General features: G+C 46.5%; 1 protein-coding gene across 3 annotated transcripts in view; it reads left to right on the forward strand.

Moving 5' to 3' along the window:
• The first annotated feature begins 1,266 nt into the window (after positions 1 to 1,266).
• The window catches only part of LOC119455710 (connectin-like), a 65,899-nt gene continuing 44,687 nt past the window's right edge, over positions 1,267 to 22,478 (forward strand). Inside the window, exons 1-2 of one of the 3 annotated variants that reach the window (XM_049669219.1) lie at positions 1,267 to 1,345; positions 2,600 to 2,662. In XM_049669219.1, coding sequence (XP_049525176.1) covers positions 1,293 to 1,345; positions 2,600 to 2,662 — 116 coding nt within the window. In that variant the 5' untranslated portion in view covers positions 1,267 to 1,292. Of the gene's footprint in view, positions 1,346 to 2,599; positions 2,663 to 17,412; positions 17,851 to 22,478 lie in introns of those variants that run through there. The other 2 variants (XM_049669220.1, XM_037717136.2) reach the window with 2 other exon arrangements.

Raw genomic sequence — 22,478 nt, forward strand, 5'->3', positions numbered from 1 at the left:
CAGTCAACCCACCCGCTCTTTTCTGGTATCCCGATAGATTTGCTATGCGCTGCAGTAGCCGTGCATCGTGCTGCGTATAAGGACTGAGCGTACTACGTGCATTTTTGCATGTTTTTTTTTTTTTTAGATAAATGTACGGAGTTACCAACAGGCCCGTGATCTGCACTTTTTTTTTTGTTTAGATGCAGGGCTTGTGAACACACTGCCGCAGCATATGAAATCGATTTGAAAAATAAAATATCATAAATAACACAGCCAATGGTTGACTTCCTAACACTAGAGCAACTACGTTTGTAATCACACGAAAGCTCAAAAATACCAGAGAAAGTCTTTAACCAAAAGTTCGCTTATGATACGCCGATAGCTGAGAAAAGTTAGTATGAGCGACCAGTATATCACAACTGTGCTCTTATGCCTACCAACGAATTTGTCCACTAAGTGAAATGACGATGGAACATTTTATTCTATAAAGGTGTCACAATCTCGAACCACCAGTTGCCCTGAATGACCACATGCAAACAGCTGATATCACTTTGACGTTGCATGGTTGAATCTCGTCACTATGCGTATTGATTTAGCTAAAATAAACATTTCCTAATGATCCAAAATATAACGTTCGCAGACAACTTTACAATATACAATACACCATTCGGCATATGTATATAAAGAACGAGGAGGAGAACCTATGCACTCGATTTTTGTTAGTCCCAACCATACGAAGCCAATAGACAACGAAGCCAAGGAAAACACAGGAACAATTATTTGTAGTTTCAATTGAAGTTTCGAAATGATAAGTGAACGTGGCCGAAAAAACAACTTGCCGCCGGTTGGAGCCGAACCCAAAACCGGCGCCTTACGCGTGCGTTGTACCACCAAATGTGCTACGGCAGCATTGCCACTTAAACGCTCGATAACTTGTACCTTCAAGGCTGGATTGCTGTATTCACAGTGTATGCTCCTGACATCAGCAAGCTCCGAAGAAGTAGGCTAGCTGTGCCGAACCTTGTGCAACTGACGCAGCGGTTTCTTGTTTGAGATTTATTTCGCATCGCATGCCAACTGGCTTTAATCACTTCAGTGCGATATGCTTCCTAACTTTCGCTCATGCATTCTCGTGAAAATAATATTAGATTGGAAAGATTCCAGGTTATCGTCACGTACCAATACAAAAAAAAAGCAAAAAAAAAAAAGAAAACTGTGAAAATCACCACGTGTCTGTAGATAAAGACGCGTGCAGCAGATTCCTTTAATATTGCATGGCGTTTCGTGTGAGTCTACAGCCATTTAAGTCGATGTACTCAGCCTTTTTCTTGTGCTCTGGCGAAGACCGGGACCCAATCGAAAAGTTAGTACGAACTATTCATACGTGCCGTCTTGCTTTAGTGCCGTACTTTCACCGGATCCCAGGAATGTGTTCCTGGTTATTATATTGGCATGGATCTTGACAGCACCACTTTGTCTGAACATTTTGACCCGGGAAGAGTGGAAGCGCCAGCTTTCATCACGCAGACTGGCGCCGTCATTAGTAATATTGAACCAACGTCAGACCTTGTGCCTCAAGCAACCACTACGCTTTCTACATATCGGAACAAATTATCTAATGTCAAAGTCTGAAGAGTCAACTTTTGGAATGCACTGCCACCTCATAAGCCTTATTACCAAGCACTACCATTAAATCAGACGAATTCACGCAGTTCTCGTGCTCCGAAGAACGACAAACCGACGACGAGGCTACCGCAACTACGGCTCTGCCTACCATTTTCATCAAGAGGCTCTCCGATTTACCATTGCTTGTGCGATGTTTTCGCAGGAAGTCCCGCCTTGTGTACTTCCTGGACCATGGCTTTAAGTACTTGGGCGTAGCTCGTGTTCACATATAGCTGATGGTGTTCACCTTAGTGTCGAGGGAGTAGCGCTACTGGCTAGCCACACCCAAGCACTCTGCTTTAGGAAAAGTTTTGACATAACTACGTCATTCTGGTTGGACTCTGCACTTGTTACCGCCTCTAAGAGCGCCATTGAAGTTCTCGTCAGGTACCTTTTTTCTTTCTTTTCCTGGCCGGCGCTTTGCTTGCCAAAACCACGATCTGATTATGAGGTACGCTGTAGTGGGGGACGCCGGATTAATTCTGACCACTTGGGATCCTTTAACGCGTACCCAATGCTACGGTACACGGACGTTTTCGCATTTCGCGCCCATCGAAATCCCGGCCACCACGCCCGGGATTTGAACCCTCGACCTTGTGTTAAGCAGCACAACGTCATAGCCACCACGGCGTGTCCGTCACAAACCTGCCTTCAATTGACAACTTCTTTATTAACGGCCCCACAACGGAAAAGAAAATTTCCGACTATCTGTCGAAAAGTAGAGCGCCAAGAACGCCCCTTGCAGTATCAAAAGCAACCAATCCGCCGGCAACAAATCCAAAACACTCCCAAGCAAGACGCCTATACCTAGACCACCTGAGGTCGCCCCCAGTTTTTTTTTACCCCGGTCACCAAAGGGAACTCGAATTTCAAGCTCGCTTCGGAGCGATGCATGTTCTTCACCAGGATAACGTAAGGAGTGGTCGTCTTCGGTCCCCTCATGTCGTTACAGCTCCGGAAATAAACCCGTCAGGCAGTGCTATGCCCAACAAGTGTCTCGGGAAGCCATCGCCATGTGAGTATGTTTAACAACTCAAGAAACTTCCTTAGGATTAGAAAAAAATATTGGGCAAACACATTTTCTGTGAACTTGATGTTTGTGGTCTGAGCGGGTGCATGCATCTGAGGTTTCATTTGATTCATTTATTTTTTAATCAAGTGTGACATAACGTCATCCACCATATGATTCTTTTTCATTTTTTCATGTTAATCAGTATTTTTACAGGTGGGCGAATATCAAAGTTTTTCACTAAGAATCGAATACAAATAGCAAGTATCGTGTATCGAATATCCAAACGCAGACGCATAAAGATAAATACATCAGAAATGTTTACTTCTCTGTAATTAGGTACCACGCCTGTACTCACTACTAAAAAAAAGACACTTATTAGGGATAAAGAGTCAGTTTTAAGCACTAGATCAAATTGTCATCAAAAACTGCCTCTCAGCATCTTTAGCGTGTGATTGCAAACAAGCTTTTCAAGAAATAATGGCTGCTGTATGGAATGGAGATTTACTAAAATACTAAATAAATGGTTGCTGAAAAAGGATAAGAAGTTGGGGAAAAAGAAAAGGTGATCAAGGATTTCCGTGCCGCAAGCAGTTGTAACTGGGCCCATTGCAAGGAAAACACCACTGGCTGTACTGCAAAATATAAATATACTACATGACTGGCCGAAACCACATGTCCCCGAAGAGGACGTGAATTCCCCTGTTGCACCGAAATAACTTAGGTTAGTTGTTAAGCGAGCCATTCGAAATATTTCAGGCCGAAACTTGTCGATATGGGAGGATACCCTATAAAATTGGCATCCAAGGAACCAACGCGCATCGTAAAATAGCATGACATGTCATCGGCTAAGTTCCTGATCAACACAGAGAAGCATATTTTCGCTAAACACCAGCTAACTGAGCAGTCCTCGTTGTTGACCATGTATTAAAAAAAAAGTTGAATTTTTTACCACTAAATATCAGTTCTTGCATGATAACGTTAAACTGCAACGTCAGCAACCATGGAACATTTGCATGCATTGTAAGCAGCCAGGAATCTGACAAAAAGCATTTTTAATAACCCGTGTCCTAGCTTATGCGAAGAATAAATAAATGCATTATCTCGATGCCTTAGTTTCTGCCAAGCCACCCGTTGCTATAGCTAATTTCAATTGGCGAAAGACCGCGAAAACTTCGAACGAAATTTGCGGCAGCGGGGTACCTTTACGACCGACCTATTTTCGAAGAGAAGCCTAATAATTCACATCCAATTATACATTGGACTCCTCCTCCACGAACAAGACAAGTGGCTAGAACTTTAGAGGAAAGCCATGCTCCGGGATATAGATCGCGTCTACGAAAAATATGCGACGGTTAGATGTAGCCTTTACAAAAAAGAATCCGTAGCTATTAAGGGCGTGATCGGATATGCTCACGTCGTGCCGATGAAGAATAAGAAGGCACTGCCAAAGCCACTGGGTAAAAGTTAACTCTTTCAATAGTGCGTGTTGCTGGGCAAGTCGGTCGTACATCGTTAAGCGAGGTGCTGCGCGATGGACGAGAAAAGCACAAGGACGGGCGCCCTTGTGCGTTGTCCTTGTGCTTTTATCGTCCATGTTTGTTTCGCGCAGCACCTTGCTTAACGAGCTAACTATTTGTTGGGCGAACTTGCGCCCAGAAACACAAGTAATGCTATAGCATAACGATAGCAGTGAGCCGAATTGTCGGTCGTCGAGATCGGATCTACAGCGCATCGGCTATCTTTAGGTGACGCGTCGCGGATTCCAGCGTAATCGCTGGCACTCGCGTGCGTTCCAGAATGTACAGCACTATTCGCGTCGCGCATGTCATCTCATTACACGAGGTTCCGTCGCTATAGAATCGGCGACAACATTCGAGAGATTTCCGAAATATTAAGGACGCGTTTTGCGCCGAGCGGTAACTTTATAACATTTGTTAGCCGGTGAAAAAAATGACACCGGATAAACTGGCCAGCTCCCCCTGGCCAGTTTCTCAGGACCAATTAAAGTTCTTGTCACCGTCACCGGATAAACGGTATACGCGTGTCAATATAGTGATTAAGCAGACTAGCGAAGTTGATGTGATTGTTACAATGAACGAAAGTGAATATATCGCAGTAGCTCAGACGCAGTTGGTAGATCAGTATTTCTATAAGCGCAGGGGTTTTGATGCTATATTATATACAAGCGGGTACAAATGATTAGTTCAACAATCTCCTGAAGGTTTAGTTAAAGAAATGGTGAATGGCGAAACTATTCCATTCTATTGTTCCGCTTGGCCCTGTCGCCAGTCGTTTTTACCGGTTACCGGAAATTCATAGGACGTTGAGGACGAATAATCACGGTCGACGAATTGTTTAGGATATTGGTATAGTCACCGAAAATCTTTCCTGCTGCTTCGATACGTTTATTAACGAAATTTCGACAATCTTCTTGTTGTTTATTAAGGACACCAATCATCTGTTAAGATAAATTAATAATTTGAAAATAGCCAGGCTTGTTATAACGTATGTCGTAACTCTCTATATGAATGTCGCTCATGCTGATGGTATCCATTCAACTGTCAACGCTGTGAGGTTTCGGGCGCTCGAAGTGGTTGTGTGACGCCGTTCCATTGCGTTGCGTTTCCGAGATCTCTGTCTCCCGCCTCCCTGCCTGGACGGGGTGGCAGCGGGTCATAACACACTGTCACTCGGCTGTCATCCCGCCCACGGCAAGGTCAACGGACGTCCCCCATTGGCCGACCTTTTGGCGGGATTCGGGCCTTGCTTGCGTGCGTTCCGGGTACGCGGGCGCAAGACGGGGCCTGGGGAGGCCACATCCAGGCGTCGGAAGGTGCGTACGAGCTCCACTCTGCCGGCGGCGGCCCCCTTTGTCCGCCGCCACCCGATGGTTGCTTCGGCTAGAGTGTACTCTACTTCGACTCGTCGGGGTCCCGGCCTCGGCGGGTGCGCGCACTCTTCCATCGTCTCGATGTCCTGAGGCAGCGCATTCCTATCGTGCCCCCGTCTGTTTCTTTCTGTTTTCATTTCCTCTGCTGTGGTGGTGCGAGATGGCAGACGCTGGCCGAAGGATAGGGGGCCTCCCTCTGCTGAGTTCCTTGTGCTTTGTTTTCTCTGTCGCGGTGCGCCGTTGGCGGCCACCAGCGACCATCTGGCCAGGCCATGTTTTGTGTTGCAATTAGACTTATAGATTCGGGTGTGTTGTTTTAAACTTATGTTGTATTGAACCCCAGCTTAATAAACGTTCTTTGTTCCTTCTGGAGAGCTTCGCCTAGCTAGGGTCTCCCTTGCTGCGCGCGTGGGCTCGCCTTCCCCTAGCTGCATGGGACCGGCGGGTGCCAGCGCGCGCTGCGGTGCGTCGGCACACGGAGCGGGCCGGAGCACGTGTGGACGCGGCGCCCTACATGTATGCATGGCGGCTCGGAGTGCTCGAACCCGCGGTGGTCGTCGAGAGTGCGCGCCGTGAGCGTAGCGATGAGACCACAATGTGTACGATCCGCTCTACCCTGACAAACCTGTATGTCGTAGCACATTTTCTACACTTTCATTCATTCATTTCATTTCATTTTATTTCGGCATTATGGTACATTATAACATGTACAAAAATGCTGGGGGCACAGACTAAAAGCCAAGAAAAGGCTTGACGGGGTCTGTACCCGATAATTGCACTTTGACAGGGGCAACAACAACAACAAAAACGTTCCTAGCTTACAATGGCACAATGGCAAAACTTACAATGGTAAAAATATACATCGGAAAATAAAACTAACAGTGTTGAAATTAACATTGAAAAGCAAATATATACTTTTCTGCACGACATCAAAATTTATGAAAACTTGGAGAAACTTTCCAGTACAAAATCAAAACTTGATAGCAGCTGCATTACAGAAAACAATGCTGGTTGTTTAAAAGAGTAGGCAATGTATATGCGATCATTTGTCGGCCATAATTAGTACGGGTCCGTGGCGTAAACCAAAAAGTGATTCCGCGCGTGTCATAAACATGCAATCTTTCAGTCAAATTAGCAAGTTCTTTCAAGCACAGATTGTTTGTTTTAATGCCTTGTTTGTAGCGTTTTATTAGTAAAGATTCGTACAAGTCGTCAACAGGTATTACGTTTAGATTTTTACAGAGGGGCCTTGTGTGCGCGTTATACGGAGCATTGACAATCAAACGGACATCCCTTTTTTGTAATCTAGAAATCCTCAGAATGTTGGAAATTGTGGTGGTTCCCCAGACTAGGTAGCAATAGCACAGTTTTGAAAGGAAAAGTGAGTTATACAATAACAGTTTTACTTTCTCAGGTAAAAGAAAACGTGTGCGCGATAACATACCAACCGTGTGAGAAAGACTGGAACAAACAGAATCAGACTGCAAATCCCAGGACATGTTTTCATTAAAGAGTACACCAAGACATTTCACAGCAGGAACCACCTCAATTTTTGATGGACCAAGAAAAAGCGCTAAATCAAAGTTGACTTTCTTGCTTTTAGCTCTAAATAAAACCGCTTTTGTTTTTGACGTATTTATAGTTAGCGAGTTGTTCAAACTCCAGGTATGCAGTTTCGCGAGTACGTTATTTGCTCTGGTTTGAATTTCCGATAAATCTGATCCTAAAAAAAACAAACTAGTATCGTCAGCATAAACTATAAATTGGGTATTTTCATCTATTCTTACTACGTCGTTAATATATACATTAAAAAGTAGAGGCCCTAGGATGCTTCCCTGCGGTACTCCGCTTTTTAGGGACCGAAAGCTTGATTTATAGTTATTAAGTTGTACCTGCTGCTTGCGATCACTCAAGTAGCTTTGCATAAGTGTAAAAAATGCCCCACGGAATCCGTAATGCTGTAGCTTTTTTAAAAGTGTGGTATGATTAATCCGGTCAGAGGCTTTTGAATAATCGATAAATATTCCAACTATGTAAAGTTGACGCTCAAAACCACCTAGTATGATTTCTTTTTGAAGAAGTAACGCGGATTCTGTGGAACGTTTTTTACTAAAGCCGAATTGAAACGGCGTTATGATGTTATGGCGACTCAAAAAACTATTCATTCTTATGTGTATTAACTTTTCAATAGCTTTGGAAAAAATGGGCAGTATGGAAATAGGCCTGTAGTTTGATACATTATTTTTGTCACCGCCTTTGAAAATAACGGTAACTTTAGCAACTTGTAGCTGTCTCGGGAAATCGCCAGAAGAAAAGATTAGATTGATCACATGTGTTAGGGCTGGCGCGATGATGTCAAGTACGTACTTGACCGGTCGAATTTGTAGATCATCAGGGTCGGGGCAGTAGCTATTTTTGAGGGATAAGAACATTGCTACAACTTCTGGCTGGGAGACGGGAAACAAATACGCAGATTCACGTGTTCTCGAAGGCATATATTCCATGCAGGAAGTATTATGCACACTGCTTGCGACAGAGGCAAAAAAATTGTTAAAAAGGTCAGCTAGCTTACGGCCAGTGAATGTATCGTTATTTAATTTAATCTCAGTGGGGCCAGTGTTTTCTTTAGAATAACCTTCTAAGAAAGAATTCAGCCTTTTCCAGACAAGTTCCGGTTTTCTAGATACTTCGTGATTAAACAAGTTATAAAAGTATCGTTCTTTGTGTCTGCGCAAAAGGTTATTTGTTTTATTCCTATGTTTCTTAAACGCTTGTAAATCGGAGGCGCTTTTTGACCTAAGGAACCTTTGAAACAGTGCATTTTTATCGATGATAGCCTTCAAGCATTCCGAAGTAAGCCACGGCTTTCTTGCCTTACGGGGACGGGTCTTTTTGATGTAAGGAAAACTTACGGTGAAGGCTGTTTTAATTTTGTCTATTAGTAGTTCATACGCGCGAGTTGCGTTATCACTGCTGTGGATGGAGCGCCAGTCTGTAGCTATTAAAATTGAACGAAAACGCTGCAGTGTCTCCTGGTTTACGTTACGGTATGTGACAGACCTTTCATGTTTGTTTTTTGAGTTTGGTTTGTTAAAGCTTTGTATTATGTATATGGGCAAATGGTCACTAATATGTGATCCGAGAACTCCTGAGTCAATTGTCTGATTTTGACAGTTTGTTACAAAAGCATCAATACATGTTGACCTACTTAACTGTATACGTGTCGGTTGTTTTATCACGTTTACCAACGCATTTACTACGAGCATTTCCGTAAGTTGAGCCTGTGGCGCTGAGTTGCTCAAGAAATCAATGTTAAGATCACCTCCCAAAATTAGTTTGTAATTATTGTCGTTAATCCAAGCAAGAAATTCGTCTAAAAAAGATAAAAATGAAGGTAGCATCCCTCCAGGTGGGCGATACATAACTGATAAAATACCATATATGCACTTTACCGTAAGAATTTCGTAATCATCTGTAATTTGAGAATAATTCGAGAGCAGTTCGCTTTCAAATCTGTCTTGAACCATTAACGTAAGACCACCGCCTTTTTTACCGCGACGATTTAGAAAGTGAGACTTATAACCAGGCAATTGCAGTACCTCCAGTTCACTTGTATACCAAGTTTCGGTCATCATAATTACGTCAAAACGAAATTTAAAACTTTCTATAAAGGTTGTGATGACGTCTTCTTTGTTCCGGGCCGACTGGGCATTAAAATGAAGAGCAGAAATATGGCCGCTAACAGAGACAGGTATATTTAAATCACTTGGCGATTTTAGGGGCGAAGCTCCTTATAGCGGCACCCGTTCCGTCCCCGTCGTCGTAGTAGTAGTGTGTAACCAGTCTGAGAAAAATGAGAAAAAAAATTCCGAAGTTGTGTCCGTAGCGCGGAATCGAACCAGGGACCCCTCGCTTCCGAGCGCGCGGCGTTAGCCCACTACGCCACGAAGCGGACATGGACACACGCACCACGATGGCAATAAATACCCAACATTAACGAAAGGCCGCGTTTCTAGCGCGTTTCTAACACGTTTGTGCTAGCGCGTTACGGCCCGTGTAAGAAGCTGGTGTAAGACGCTGTGGCCTCTCCGCCTTACCTTCAACGCGTTTCGAACGCGCTGCCCAAAGCGGTGGCAAGTCAAGTTCAAGTCGAGGAGCGTTTATGAATACGGGGGGTATACTCTCTCAGCAGTCATGCGATGGCGTAGGCAAACGCGGTGCACGTTCCGGCATGTGTAAATGGCTGCGTAAGACGCTGTGGCCGCTCCCCCTTACTAGAGAGTACTGCACGTTTCTAACGCGTTTGTGCTAGCGTCCCCTTAAGCGGGAGATCCGATGATTCCCTCCGGAGCTTCGCCCACTCATCATCATTCACCCCGTGGATATGCTGTGATTTTTTTTTCAGCTAATTCTGAAGCTAAATAATTTTAGGTTTGACGGTGAGCACAATCCTCACGTTATTGATACATCGATCGGTATCAATATAGGGCCCAACAATGCAATTTTATTTATGGATGTTCTTGAAAGCGAGTATTTGGGTAGTCAGTCCTTGGGGAAATAATTCTCTACAAGTGCTTTATAGACAATATGTTTCTAATTTGGGAAGCATGGGAAGCATTATCTAATATTATTGCGATAGCAATTATATGGACACTCCAAAGCAGATTTCTGCCGTCGCCGTTGCCGTCGCCGTCGCCGTCGCCGTGAGGTTCCGTATGACGTCAATGGAGATGAAATCGTCGCCGCGCGCCGCCGAACGCTGTATGTGCAAGTGAAAGGGCGCGAGGGACGCGCGCTTTCACGGCGAGTGAACGCACGGCGGAGAACAAACGCGCGTTCTGTGCCGTGCTCCCTTAAGGGCTGCAGAAGTAGGCGTCTCTTTCCTCCTTTACAATCACCATATATGTAGAGCAAACGCGCCTTCTTCTGACGCACGAAAGGCCGTGGGAGGGAGGGGGGGGGGGCAGGGAAGGGAGGCGACGTTTAGCTGCGGCACCAAGTGCCTATTTATATCAGAGGCTCCGGCAACAGTCACCAACGCCGCACGCATTTTGTGCGAACGCGGGCAAAACGCCGACGGCGTCGACAACAGTGCTGTGTGTTGCCGGTGCTGCTGCATGTCCAAGTTTGAACAGCGGATAAAACTACTATCCTTACTCCGTATAGCTCTCTACTAAGTTGCTATCGCAATTGATGCTTCGCCTTTCGGGTGAAACTGCGACAACTTTTTCAAGACCGTCATCCTTCTTTATCAGTTTCGCATGAAAAAAATTTCTGGACGTCACTTTATCTCTTTCATTGAGAAAACTTAACGACTATACTTCGCATCAAAAAATGTCACAGTTTCGCCCTAAGGGCGAAGCAATGAATGCGATAGCAACACAGCAATGTCATACGAAGTAAGGTGAGCGGCTTTGGTAGCAACAACACGCAGAACTGTTGTCGACGCCATCGGCGTTTTGCCCGCGTTAGCTCAAAATGCGTGCGGCGTTGGTGACTGTTGCTGGAGCCTCTGATATAAATAGGCACTTGGTGCCGCAGCTAAACGTCGCCTCCCTTCCCTCCCCCTCCCCCACGGCCTCTCGCGCGTCCGAAGAAGGCGCGTTTGCTCTACATATATGGTGATTGTAAAGGAGAAAAGAGACGCCTACTTCTGCAGCCCTTAAGCGAGCACGGCGCAGAACGCGCGTTTGTTCTCCGCCGTGCGTTCACTCCCCGTGAAAGACGCGCCCCTCGCGCCCTTTCACTCGCACATACAGCGTTCGGCGCGCGGCGACGATTTCATCTCCAAATGACGTCATACGGAACCTCACGGCGACGGCGACGGCGACGGCGACGGCGACGCCGACGGCGACGGCGACGCCGACGGCAGAAATCTGCTTTTGAGTGTCCATATAATTGCTATCGCAATAAAACCGGTTGATCGGCACCAATACTTGCATTCCGAGAGCTGTCATTCTTTAAGCATTGCAAGACAGGCACACGTTATAGTCAGGCCTTGTGGTACAAGAGAATCTGCTCCAAACATCGGATTTCCTGCGCAACTGTACTGCCCTGTGGACTCCCTTCATTAAACAAAAATGTCCATAGGAAATCACTGATGACGCATTGCTGCGAGCGCAATTAGTGAGCCGCCTCAAGCTCGATCTCAATCTAACCTTGTTTTAACCTATTATGTTGGTGCACACAAAGTTAGGGCTAACAACACATTCCATTGGAAAGCGAACGGCTAGAGAAAATATTCGCAGCCCCACCCGGATTAGATTACAGAAGGCTTAAGAAATCACGGAGCTATGGTGACTTCAAAATAAATGTCGCAGTTTCACCCAACAGGTGAAGCATCAATTGCGGCAGCAAATTAGTAGATAGCTGTATTCGAAATAAGGATAGTAGTTTTATCGGCTGCATAAACTTGAACCCATTCGTTTACTAACTCAATGAACAAGCATGGTGTCAGTGCGCACAAGCAAACATGAATAGATCACACTTAATGGCCACACACAACCGCTGTCAAAACGCTGGCGTGAGCAAGCTCTCCAGCAGCAGCGAGCGAAGGTTCGTGCGGTCTATCGCTTCAACGGAAACTGAGCGGTGAAAGCGCAGCGCATACAAAGGTATGAGCCGTGTTGCCGATCGCTTTCAAGATACAGTGCGCGCGACCGCCCGCCGCCGCGCAAAGTAGAAGTACGCAGTTTGTTGCAGAGCAGAAGCCGCACCCCCTCCCTCCCGCGCTGCCTTCCTGCTTTCCTCCCTTCGCCTGCGAGATTCCTGTTCCCCTTGCGCCCAGTCGCAAGATAAGGATTTGGTGCCGCAGTACAACGTCGCCCACCCTCCCTCCCTCCCTTCCATCCCCCCACGGCATTTCGCGCAACAGAAGATGTCGCGTTTGCTCTCCGCCGTGCGTTCGCTCCCCGTGAAAGCGCGCGTCCCTCGCATGCTTTTACGCGCACATACAGCATACAGCACGCGGCGACGATTTTAGCGCCGTTCGACTTTATACGGAACCTCACGGCGCCGACGACGCCGACGGCAGAAGTCCGCTTGGACTGTCCATATAATTGCTATCGCAATAAAAACAGAGGCCTTTGGTGCGGTCCTTGCAAGAAGCCCCGGTGTCAAGTTCGTTATCAGATGGTTACAGCATTGCATCAAATTCTAGCTTGAAAACTAAAGGGAATTTTTATCGTGACAGATGCAAAGTTTTTTATTTACCCGAGTGCTTATGCTCTGAATTACAATGCGTTCGACAAACAAACATCCTTTAGGTACCGATTTATCAATCATAGGCCCATCGTAATTCTGTCTTGAACTTTCTCATATCAAAACACCAGAGTTCTTCGGCATCAGTTTAGTAAATTTAGAGGAACCATTTTAGAATATTCTTCTTCATATTTTCATATATACTATAGTACTTATTCTGGACTGTACGAACGCTTGCGACAGCGGAGATTCCTCTGCAACTGACTCTGCGAACGACTTTCTCTTCTCTTTCTTTCTTATCTATTATTCCCCTTTCCCCTCGCCAAGTGTAGGACAGCCAACCGGGCACGTCCTTGGTTAACCTCCCTACCTCTCCCTCTTCGTTTCTCTCTGTCTCTGTCGATTCGTATTGCCAACTGGCTATAATCTATATAAGTTTTCGCGCACGTATCCTCGTAAACTGATATTATATTTAAAAGGTGCCACGTTATTGTCATGCGCTAATTAAAAAAAAAGAAAATGAAAGAGAAGAAAAAAAGTTGCAGTGGCTTAGCTCGGCTATGCCAGGATATACGTAGCGTTAGCAAAGGTTCAGCTGATTATTCTTAGCTTTCCTGGTTGTCTCCTACGCTCAACCGCTAATTGCCAGGCAACTACTTCGGGATCCGATGAGTCAAGCTTCTCCATTCTTCTGCGCTGTTGAGCAGCATTTGCGCTCTCCTTCTCCGTGGCTATACCACACTGGCAAACGCCAGTCAGAAGCGCAGCGGCTCCAGCGCAGTGTCAGACGGCGACTCCACAGCGAGCGCGCGCCGGCGCCAGTGCGTCTACCACGGCTACGACGTCACTCCTCTGGAATGCGCAGACCGGCGGCGGTGAGTCGCGCGCGGCGGCGGCGGAGTGCGCGAGAGGTGCCGGCTCCGGTGCGCAAGCCGTGTGACATCACTGGTCCTTGCGCATGCGCAGCACGGCTCTTGATGTGCCGCGCGAAACGGGCTTGGCTAGGCCAATGTAGCTAACGCTACAAAAAAAAAAAAAAAAAAAAAAAAAAAAGTCATTCCTCGCTTGAGGCTTCGCGTGAACCATATAGCTATGGTTCAAGGACTCAGTTAAACAGCTTTTCAATTTTTCACAAATTTATAATTTTTGATCTGAGGTTCACCCTAGGCAAGGTTTAGCATCTCGTTGGCTTTGCATAGAGTCGCGCGCTAAGTGCAAGCTGTACTCTTGAGTTCGATGCGGAATGCTTTGTTTTCTAACCTCAACATGCAGGAGCAGCAGTCTTGAAGGCTTGTACCTTTTCTCTCTGCTTCTTGCAGTAATAAACTGTGGTCGATTTCAAAAAAGCTTTTTGTTCCAGAGTGCTCATTGCCATTGGTCTTCCGCCTTTGTTAATAATATGTCCAACATGAAAAATGGCTGGCATCAGCTCTTATTTACAGTTCTTGCGTTTTTTTTTCTTTGTGAATACCTGCCATGGGTCGCAACATACGATACATTTATCAGGCACTCGTCTATCATCAAAACATCGAAAGCGGTTGACAGATTGCATTGACCACAGAGACGACGAGACCGTCAGCGCGGTACAATCTCAAAGAGGAACTAACTTATCTAGCTGGAACCTCTTTCCAACCGTCTGCCTCGTTTTCGGCCTTCGTAGTTGTGACGCTGTTCCTGCGTGAGGACCCCGCTGATCCGCGGATGTTGCACGACTTCGGAACAACAATGTGACGATTGTCAGTCGCCGTGTTCCGGCAGCGTCGAAACACATCACACGGCTGCGGTTTGATACGATCTCCTACGTGTTTCCTTCGTGTCAACATTCCGTCTCCGCTTTTAGATTCGAATGCGCATACCGTGCGGAAGTGGCGTGACTTCTTTGACGCCTGGAGCCTGAGGGTCTCGCCGAGGCCGTTTATGCTATTATTTTTTTCTTCTGATACTGCCCGTGAGCCCACTTCCGGCTTTTTGTTTTCTTTAGCCGCTGTGTGCGTTTGCACCGGAACTGACCCGCTCGTATAGCTTCTCGTATCGGTCTCAGTGACTTGTTTTTACATTGCATCACTGCAATTCTGACTACTTAATATTTTTTTGTCCGATTGCCTCTTCCTTTACTCAGAAGGTCACCTTCATAGTTTTATGGCTGTGATATCATTCTCCTTGCGAATTCCTTAGGGGGGCTTTATGCTTTATTTGATTAATGTTTTTAGAATGTCAAGTGACGTTCTAAAAACGTTAATCAAAGAAAGCAATAGTGCTATTGACCCGGAGCATCTACGATGCAGGTATAAATTCCAGTGAGGGATTTACGAAGCAGGTCACGCGCACGCACGCACGCACGCACGCGCACGCACGCACGCACGCACGCACGCACGCACGCACGCACGCACGCACGCACACACACACACACACACACACACACACACACACACACACGCACACGCGCACGCACACGCACACGCACACGCACACGCACGCACGCGCGCGCGAACTACACCTGCCGATGTGGTGCACATAGTCAGCACGTCTACAGGTGGACAGCCGGCTCTACTCATAACAGGAGCCATCACGCAGGACATCTAGTTACGTGAGAGTTCAGTGTTCCTTGCAGAATTGCAGCCAGATAAGCCATACTTGAATGGAAAACGAATTAAACATCGTGGAATGATGTGTAAAACCAAGTATTTTTCTTTCTTGTATACGGCCGTACTCTGAGCACAACATGTGCTTCAGCGACGAATACTTCAAATTATGCCGTGTTATGACCTCTGTAACTCTTGGGTTGTTTGGCACATGCATCACTCACTAAATTGACCCACCACGATGCCGCGGTGGCTATGGCGTTCAGCCGCTGGCCACGCGGGCGCAATTTGTTGGAAGCCAACTGCAACAAATGCTCGTGTACTTAGATTTAGGCACGCGTTAACCCCGGGTGGCCAAAATTAATCAGGAGTCATTTACTACGGCGTCCTTCATAATCACCTGTGCAGTTTTTCGGGATGTTAAACTCTAATATGTAAAAAAAAAAACAACTAATCATTCACTAAATTGAGCCGCTCAATCTTTTTGATTCTTCCCACCTTGACGTGTTGATCGCTTATGCTTCTTAGTTTTTGGGAAGCGAAGAGAGAGAGATAAATGAGATAGGAAAGACCGGGAGGTTAACGAACCAGCAAAGGTCAGTAGGTTAATCCAAGCTGCAATCATATGCGCGTCGGCAATGTGGAAGGAGACAGGTTTACGAAGTCAAGCAGCGCTTTCCCGTTCTGCAGTGATGCGGAGCTCAGAACATGGCATAATGCAAAAGCGTTTTCAAAGCTCTCAACAGTGCTGATATTTAGCGTAATCATCCATTAACAAACAAAAGTATTGCAATACCACAGGAAAGGACGTTGCTATGCATACTAAAATGCTTATAGATCGAATCTGAGAAGAATAACGATCAAGAAAGGATCCATAGGCCGGAACAATGGTCTCCGGTTTACGTTTTCTTCGGTTGCGTCAGCATCCTGGTACTGCTGCTTATTCCTCCGCCTATACATACAGTTCCTGTTTGCAAAGATTAAAAAAAAAAGAACTTCCCTATGACGTACAGAGCACCTACGCCCGATAGAGTGAGACAAGCGTTCAGGAATGGCGCTTGTGCACAAACATTTCTTTCTTTAAATTGTTAAATATACGTCCTTGTTTTCTATATCTTTATCAAAGGAAACTCTCTTCCACTGCAACTCTGGTCTTTAGGAGAACGTTATCTAAAAGCTGCTGTTTCCCTTCCAGTATAAGAGAATAAATCGAGCAGCGCGAACGCCTAAGATTTGAATAGTGTTCGCAGACGTGAGTATCGAGTAGATCGGGGGTCACTGCACGTCTATTTGTTGATGTGAATTTGCGCGGGAGTTCCAGTTGTTGTTTTGAGCCCGGCACGCGTCTACGCAACATATTGGTCCATTTTTGAACATTCTCCTGTTTTCGTGGCATCAGCGATCCCCAGCTACCTTCAAATCCGGAAGACCTTGAAACTTTGGAGCAGTATTATGAGATCCCAGCAGTCTAACGATTTCAACAGTATTCGCGATCTTTAGTGTCATTAGAACTATACACTTTTGGTCCTGCATAACTTGCTTTGTACGCACGAATAATACGAAACGACTTTTTTTCGAACTTTACGCACAGATTTTTCTTGAGGTCGCCCCTTAATCACTTTTCTGAGAATTCTACGCCAGTGCTTGATACATCTTAATTCATCTTCGTCTACATTTCGGGACCTGCAATTACACATGCCTGCAGTGGTGCGGGCGTCATACTGCAGATAATAATTTTCCACGAACTGGATCAAGGTAAAGCGAGAGTTGTGAAATCCAAGCTATGCGTTCAGCTGCTGAGAGATTCAACTAATTCAACGCAATACCATCATTATTTACGAATTTGTGCTGTCATAAAGAAGGCTCGTAGCTGCGTCACCGCACTGAGGTCTTCTGAGACACCTGATTCAGCTTGGCCGAGCAGAATCGGGCCTCCAACGCTCTCGCCCCATACCGCACAGCCAGCGCGACCGCCACGCCCAACCTGCGCCGATCATTCCTTTTTGGCGGCCGCAGCGCCGGCAAACGACGAGCGCCGCACAACGAGCGCCCCCTTATCATCGCGGGTTCACTTTGGCGCGCGGTCGCGCATCGAGCAGACGACGCGCCTTCGGCCTCGTGCGCGCAGCGCGAGCGGCATCGCCTGCTCTAGTAGTCCTCTGTGCTTCCGCCTTTCTCTCTCTATTTCTACAACTCTATTCACTGGACCTTAGCCAACGCCGCCAGTGTTAACGCTGTTTACTCGCTGTCTAGCTAGACGCGCGAAGAAGCTTCCCTGTCCCAACGTGAACGTCGCGACAGTGTTTGTCTGCGGCGGCGCGGACTCGCAAGAACTCGCCGCCTTAAAGTGTGCCGACTGTCTCGCGACTAGTACTGTGTGTTCTGCGACAGCGTCGTGCGTGGACATTTCTGCGGATTGATCTACTCTCCTAGCTGTGCAACGTTCCACGCCTTACAGCCATCCTCCATCAAGAGAAAGCTTTTCTTTTTTTGGCTTCTCAGCACGGCTTTTCTGTCATGTAAGTCAGCCACACTTTCATGTTGTAGCGTATACGTATAGGGGTGCTCCTTGCCGGTGCTCCTTCCTCTCTCTGGTGCTACGTTGTGCGCTTTTTTTGCTTGATGACGCGTAAGATTATAAAAAGCACAAGCAGATATATCTTATACGTAAGGAATCATGCAATAATTATTGTTCTCGTATAGTTAGTAAGAACTTGATGATTACGTACAGACCTCGCCAGGAACTAAATTAACCCTTTTCCTAACTTGAAAGTGCGCTCCTCTGCAGTGCAGATTTGCTCAAATAATCACAGCATTGGTTATTCTTCAAAAGTAGGCGAGGTGCTAGCTGCACACCCTGGGGCTTGTCTATTGCGCATGATTACATCACGAGAAATATGTCTACATTTTTTTACGTCATAAGACAAACAAAAAGCGATCAGTGACCGTACGCACTGATCGCAAAAAGGACTTCGTTGCCATTTGTTAGACAAAATGCCCAGCAGTAAAGCTAGCTTTCCATTTGTGAAAAAAGGTCCACTAGCGTTAACTGATGGACGAACTAACCCAAGATATTAAAAAAACAAAGAAAAAAGATAGAAAGATTTCCTGCACTTTGTTGCCCTGAAAAAAAAAGTATCAGGCTGGAATATCAGATGAAACATAAGCGTCGCAAAGTTTAACAGAGGTCATGCCAAGTGAAGAGAGGTAAAGCAAATAGAGATGCGTAGTTTAAGGATTGCAGCAGCTGGGCATTCCACAGCAGCAACAACATTCTTAATCGACAGTTCTTCGGTATCCTGCGCAATTTTTCACTTGAGATGCTGAGAAGCTGAAACTTTCGTGACCTAAACCACCGTAAGAAGTTGGTAAATGATATGTCAAAGTTAAAAAAAAAGAAAACTTTGCGTGAAAGTTGCCAGATAAAAAGGGGCACGATTGATATATGAAATTTGTGTTCTGAAGTATTGACGATACAGGCAAGAGCCGTCCATCGTGAAATGTTCAAAAACATACCGTTACTGAACGGCGAACGGCCAATGAAATAAGCGGGACATCACATTCGAAAAAAAAAAGAAAAAAAAAACTTTTGCATTTGAGTATGTAGCCTATAGGACCGCGTTTTCTTTTGCTTATGGAAATAGACGAATGAGAAGCACGTTGTCGTTAGATGCTTATTTGTTTATAGCACCGTAAAGTTGGTCAAATGTTTTTTTAGGAGCTGCAAAAGTTAAATGACGGAACCTTCTTTAACTTTTGTTCGTGCAGCCGTGGTATTCCTCTCCACTCGAAAGAAAAGTAAAAAGAAAGCGTCTAAGGTATATTCATTAGATGATAAAAACTAATTCTCATAGAAATAATTTTCTACTCAAAGCTGCGTGTTTTGCTTTAAGAAAATATGTCGTGTGCGAAGACGAGAACGGAAATTGTTTCTTGTATCCCTATGAACTCCCGTAATTAAGGCACTACGAACATTTGGAAATGCTCCCTAAAATCAAGCATTAAACTAGACCGTGGTGTTTGAGCATTCAATAATAATTCCCTTTGGAACGATGCTTCCGCTCTGCGAAAATCAGAAAAAAAATGTTCCGCGAGTCGAGATTCCATAATGAGGGGCGTTTATTTAATCCTACGCCGCAGGCTTGTCTTAATCACTGTTCTACAAACTTGCGTTGTCTGTCAGATAACAGCGGCCATTTCAGCAAACCACGAGGTTAGGCATCCCCTCGGCGAGGAAGGATTATCCGGTAGCACGAGACGCTAGGAGGATAGCAATCGATTATTTAGGGAGAGTTTCGCTAGGGGTTAAGTATCTCCGGCAGAATAACTCGATTACTGCGCGTCCCATCTTTCCAGTCGTCAATTATTAACGCCTCGCGCCGCTGTGCTCAAAGCACCCATGCCAAAGCTGCCACGAGCACCAGAGATTCCGGTTTCCACTAAGACTGAACGTTCCTGAAACTTCGAAATTTCGCAGAGCTCCACGAGGTTAGCATTTGCTAGCATTTGCTAGCATTTGTTTACCCCTTGCACCCAAAGCTTCATCGTTAACGAGTCCATTATAAGCGCTGGGCTTCTCCTTTATGACGCCAGGCATTCTGTTGAGGTATGGACATTTTGGTAATGTCTAAATGGGAACACAAATGTGACAATTGTGTATCGCATTCGTGTCAATAGCGTGGTGATGCATCGAGGAGAATAATCATATTTATGTGTACGAAGAGAAAACTTACTAATAACCGGCATGCGCATCGACCTCAAAGGGGCCGACGGAAATTTATAAGTGCTCTCCCCGACTATTGTGCTATTCTCCTGATGATGTATGTTGTATGCTTTGTTGTTAACCGCGCTCGTTGCAACTTTTCGTTTTCTTTTTATTTTCTGCTGAACCGTTCGGGGTTATAAGGACGCCGAGAACCTTAAGTCCTTGAGCGTATTGAATGGTTGGTCCTCCTCACATGAGCCTCTTATGTTTTATAAAAAGTACTCTTCTTCTAAAACTCATCTAACCCATATAGGTACCGTGGCCATGCGCAATTTTATTTTCAAGCTAAAAATCGTTTTCACTTTCTTTTGTTCATTTAGTGTTATTCAACACCAGGCGTCGAATCATTGGCTCAGGGCTGCTCTCGGCTCTCCGTGAACGTATGCTGCCTGGAAACGGGCAGCGGGGAACTTAAGCGTCGGACATGTCACCCCCGTGCTCAATCACCGACACGCAACACTTGATGCCTCGCACGCGATCAGTCGAACATTGCTTTTAGCGTGACGCCTCTGCGAGAGCGATGCGCTGTTCTAGCCTTGACGTAGACGGGGTTCAAACGGTCTACTACAAAGCGCTGTTCGCTCGCGAGATGCGTTTGTTATTGGACGGCCGTTTTTGATAATAATATGATCGCTATCACAAACAATCGGTGCCTACACTTTGTTCATGTTCATTTCACCGATATGTTCTAACCTCTAACGCACTCCAGTGAGTACAGGTATAGATCGTTGTGAACGAACGTGGAACCACGTTTGTTTCTTTAAAATTAAATTCTAAGGTTTTACGTGGCAAAGCCACGATTTGATTATGAGGCACGTTGTAGTGGGGCACTCCGGATACATTCACTCTTAACCCCGTTCCATTTAAACCACCTGCGGTTCTTGAACGGCCACTCAATGAATGGTGGACGGGCGTATTTTCATTTCGTCCTCATCGAAATGAGGCTGCCGCGGCCGGGATTTGATCCCGCGACCTCGTGCTTAGCAGCCAAAGCCACTAAGCAACCACGGTGTATCACTTTCTTATTCTGCGTGTTTTCCTGATATTGCGCTCCTTCTATTTCGTCGATTGTGTTCTTCCCTTTACCCACCGTGGTGGCGTAGTGCCTTTGGCGTGGCGCTGCTAAGCTCGAGGGCGTTGGATTAAACCCCGACCGCGGTGGCCGCATTTCGATGGGGGTGATATGCAAAAACGCCCGTGTATCGGGCGCACTCCAAAGAGCTCCAGGTCAGACAGACAGACAAAGAACTTTAATGGAGGTCCTGAGAAGCTCTGTTGCCCCCTCTCAGGGAGGCGACGAAGCCGCGGGCCGCACCCACGTCGGGACGGGGAGACCAAGCTCCAGCGCCGCATCGTGGGCTCTCTGGACAGCCCAAAATTGGCGTGAATGGTCGGAGCTCCGAAGAGCAGAGCTCCACTCCTCTGCAGTGCATCGATGCGGGCCCCTCTGTAACGAGGGGCATCCCCAGAGCATGTGTTCCAAAGTACTACATTGTCCGCAGCTAGGGCAGTCTGGACTAAAGCAGTCTGGATTGATGTAGTGGAATAAATTCAGGTTGGGATATGATCCCGTCTGAAGCATGCGTAGTGTGACAGCTTGAGGTCTGGTTAGTGTCCCGTGTGGGGGAGGGTATAGTCTTCTACCAAGGTAGTAGTGTTTGGTAACCTCGTTGAAGGTGGAGAGAGTGTCACGGAACTCGACGAGCCCAGAATCGACGGAACCTCGACTTGCAGTGGCGTCCGCGCGGAGGGTTAGTTCGCGCGCTTGGACGTGTGCGATGTCATTGAGGTTGCGGAGGGAGTCGAGTTGGGGTTCGAGATGGGCCGGGAACCACGTGATTGTATGTGGCTGGATGACTTTGCCTTGGAGAATTCGATGAGCTTCCTTGGCGATGGCACCAGAGGCAAATGCCCGAACCGCCGCCCTCGAGTCAGTAAATATTTCAGCTCTCTCATCGTCGAGAAGTGCAAGAGCGACCGCAGCCTGCTCTGCCCTAGCCGGGGTGCTGTCTCTGATGGAGGCCGCACAAGTGACGTGCCCGTCGTGATTGACCACCGTTGCGACGAAGTCCGATGTGTGCTCGTACTGGGCCGCGTCAACGAAAGTGACCGTGTGAGGCGAGGCTTTTATGCTCCGGAGCAATGCCACAGCCCTAGCTTTGCGCCTGCTCGCATTGTGTTGTGGATGCACGTTTTTGGGAAAAGGAGCAACCGTAATGTTGTCCCGTAGGTAATCTGGCATTTCACATGTGCGTTCCATCGCTACAGTGGAGCCGATTCCTAAGATCGCGAGAATCTCCCTCCCAGCAGGGGTGCTAGAGAGTCGTGATACTTGAGCCGTTTCCTGAGCTTCGATGATTTCATCGAGTGTATTATGTACAC

Source organism: Dermacentor silvarum, chromosome 6 (genome assembly GCF_013339745.2).
Source record: "Dermacentor silvarum isolate Dsil-2018 chromosome 6, BIME_Dsil_1.4, whole genome shotgun sequence".
In the NCBI taxonomy this organism is placed as follows: Eukaryota; Metazoa; Arthropoda; class Arachnida; order Ixodida; family Ixodidae; genus Dermacentor; species Dermacentor silvarum.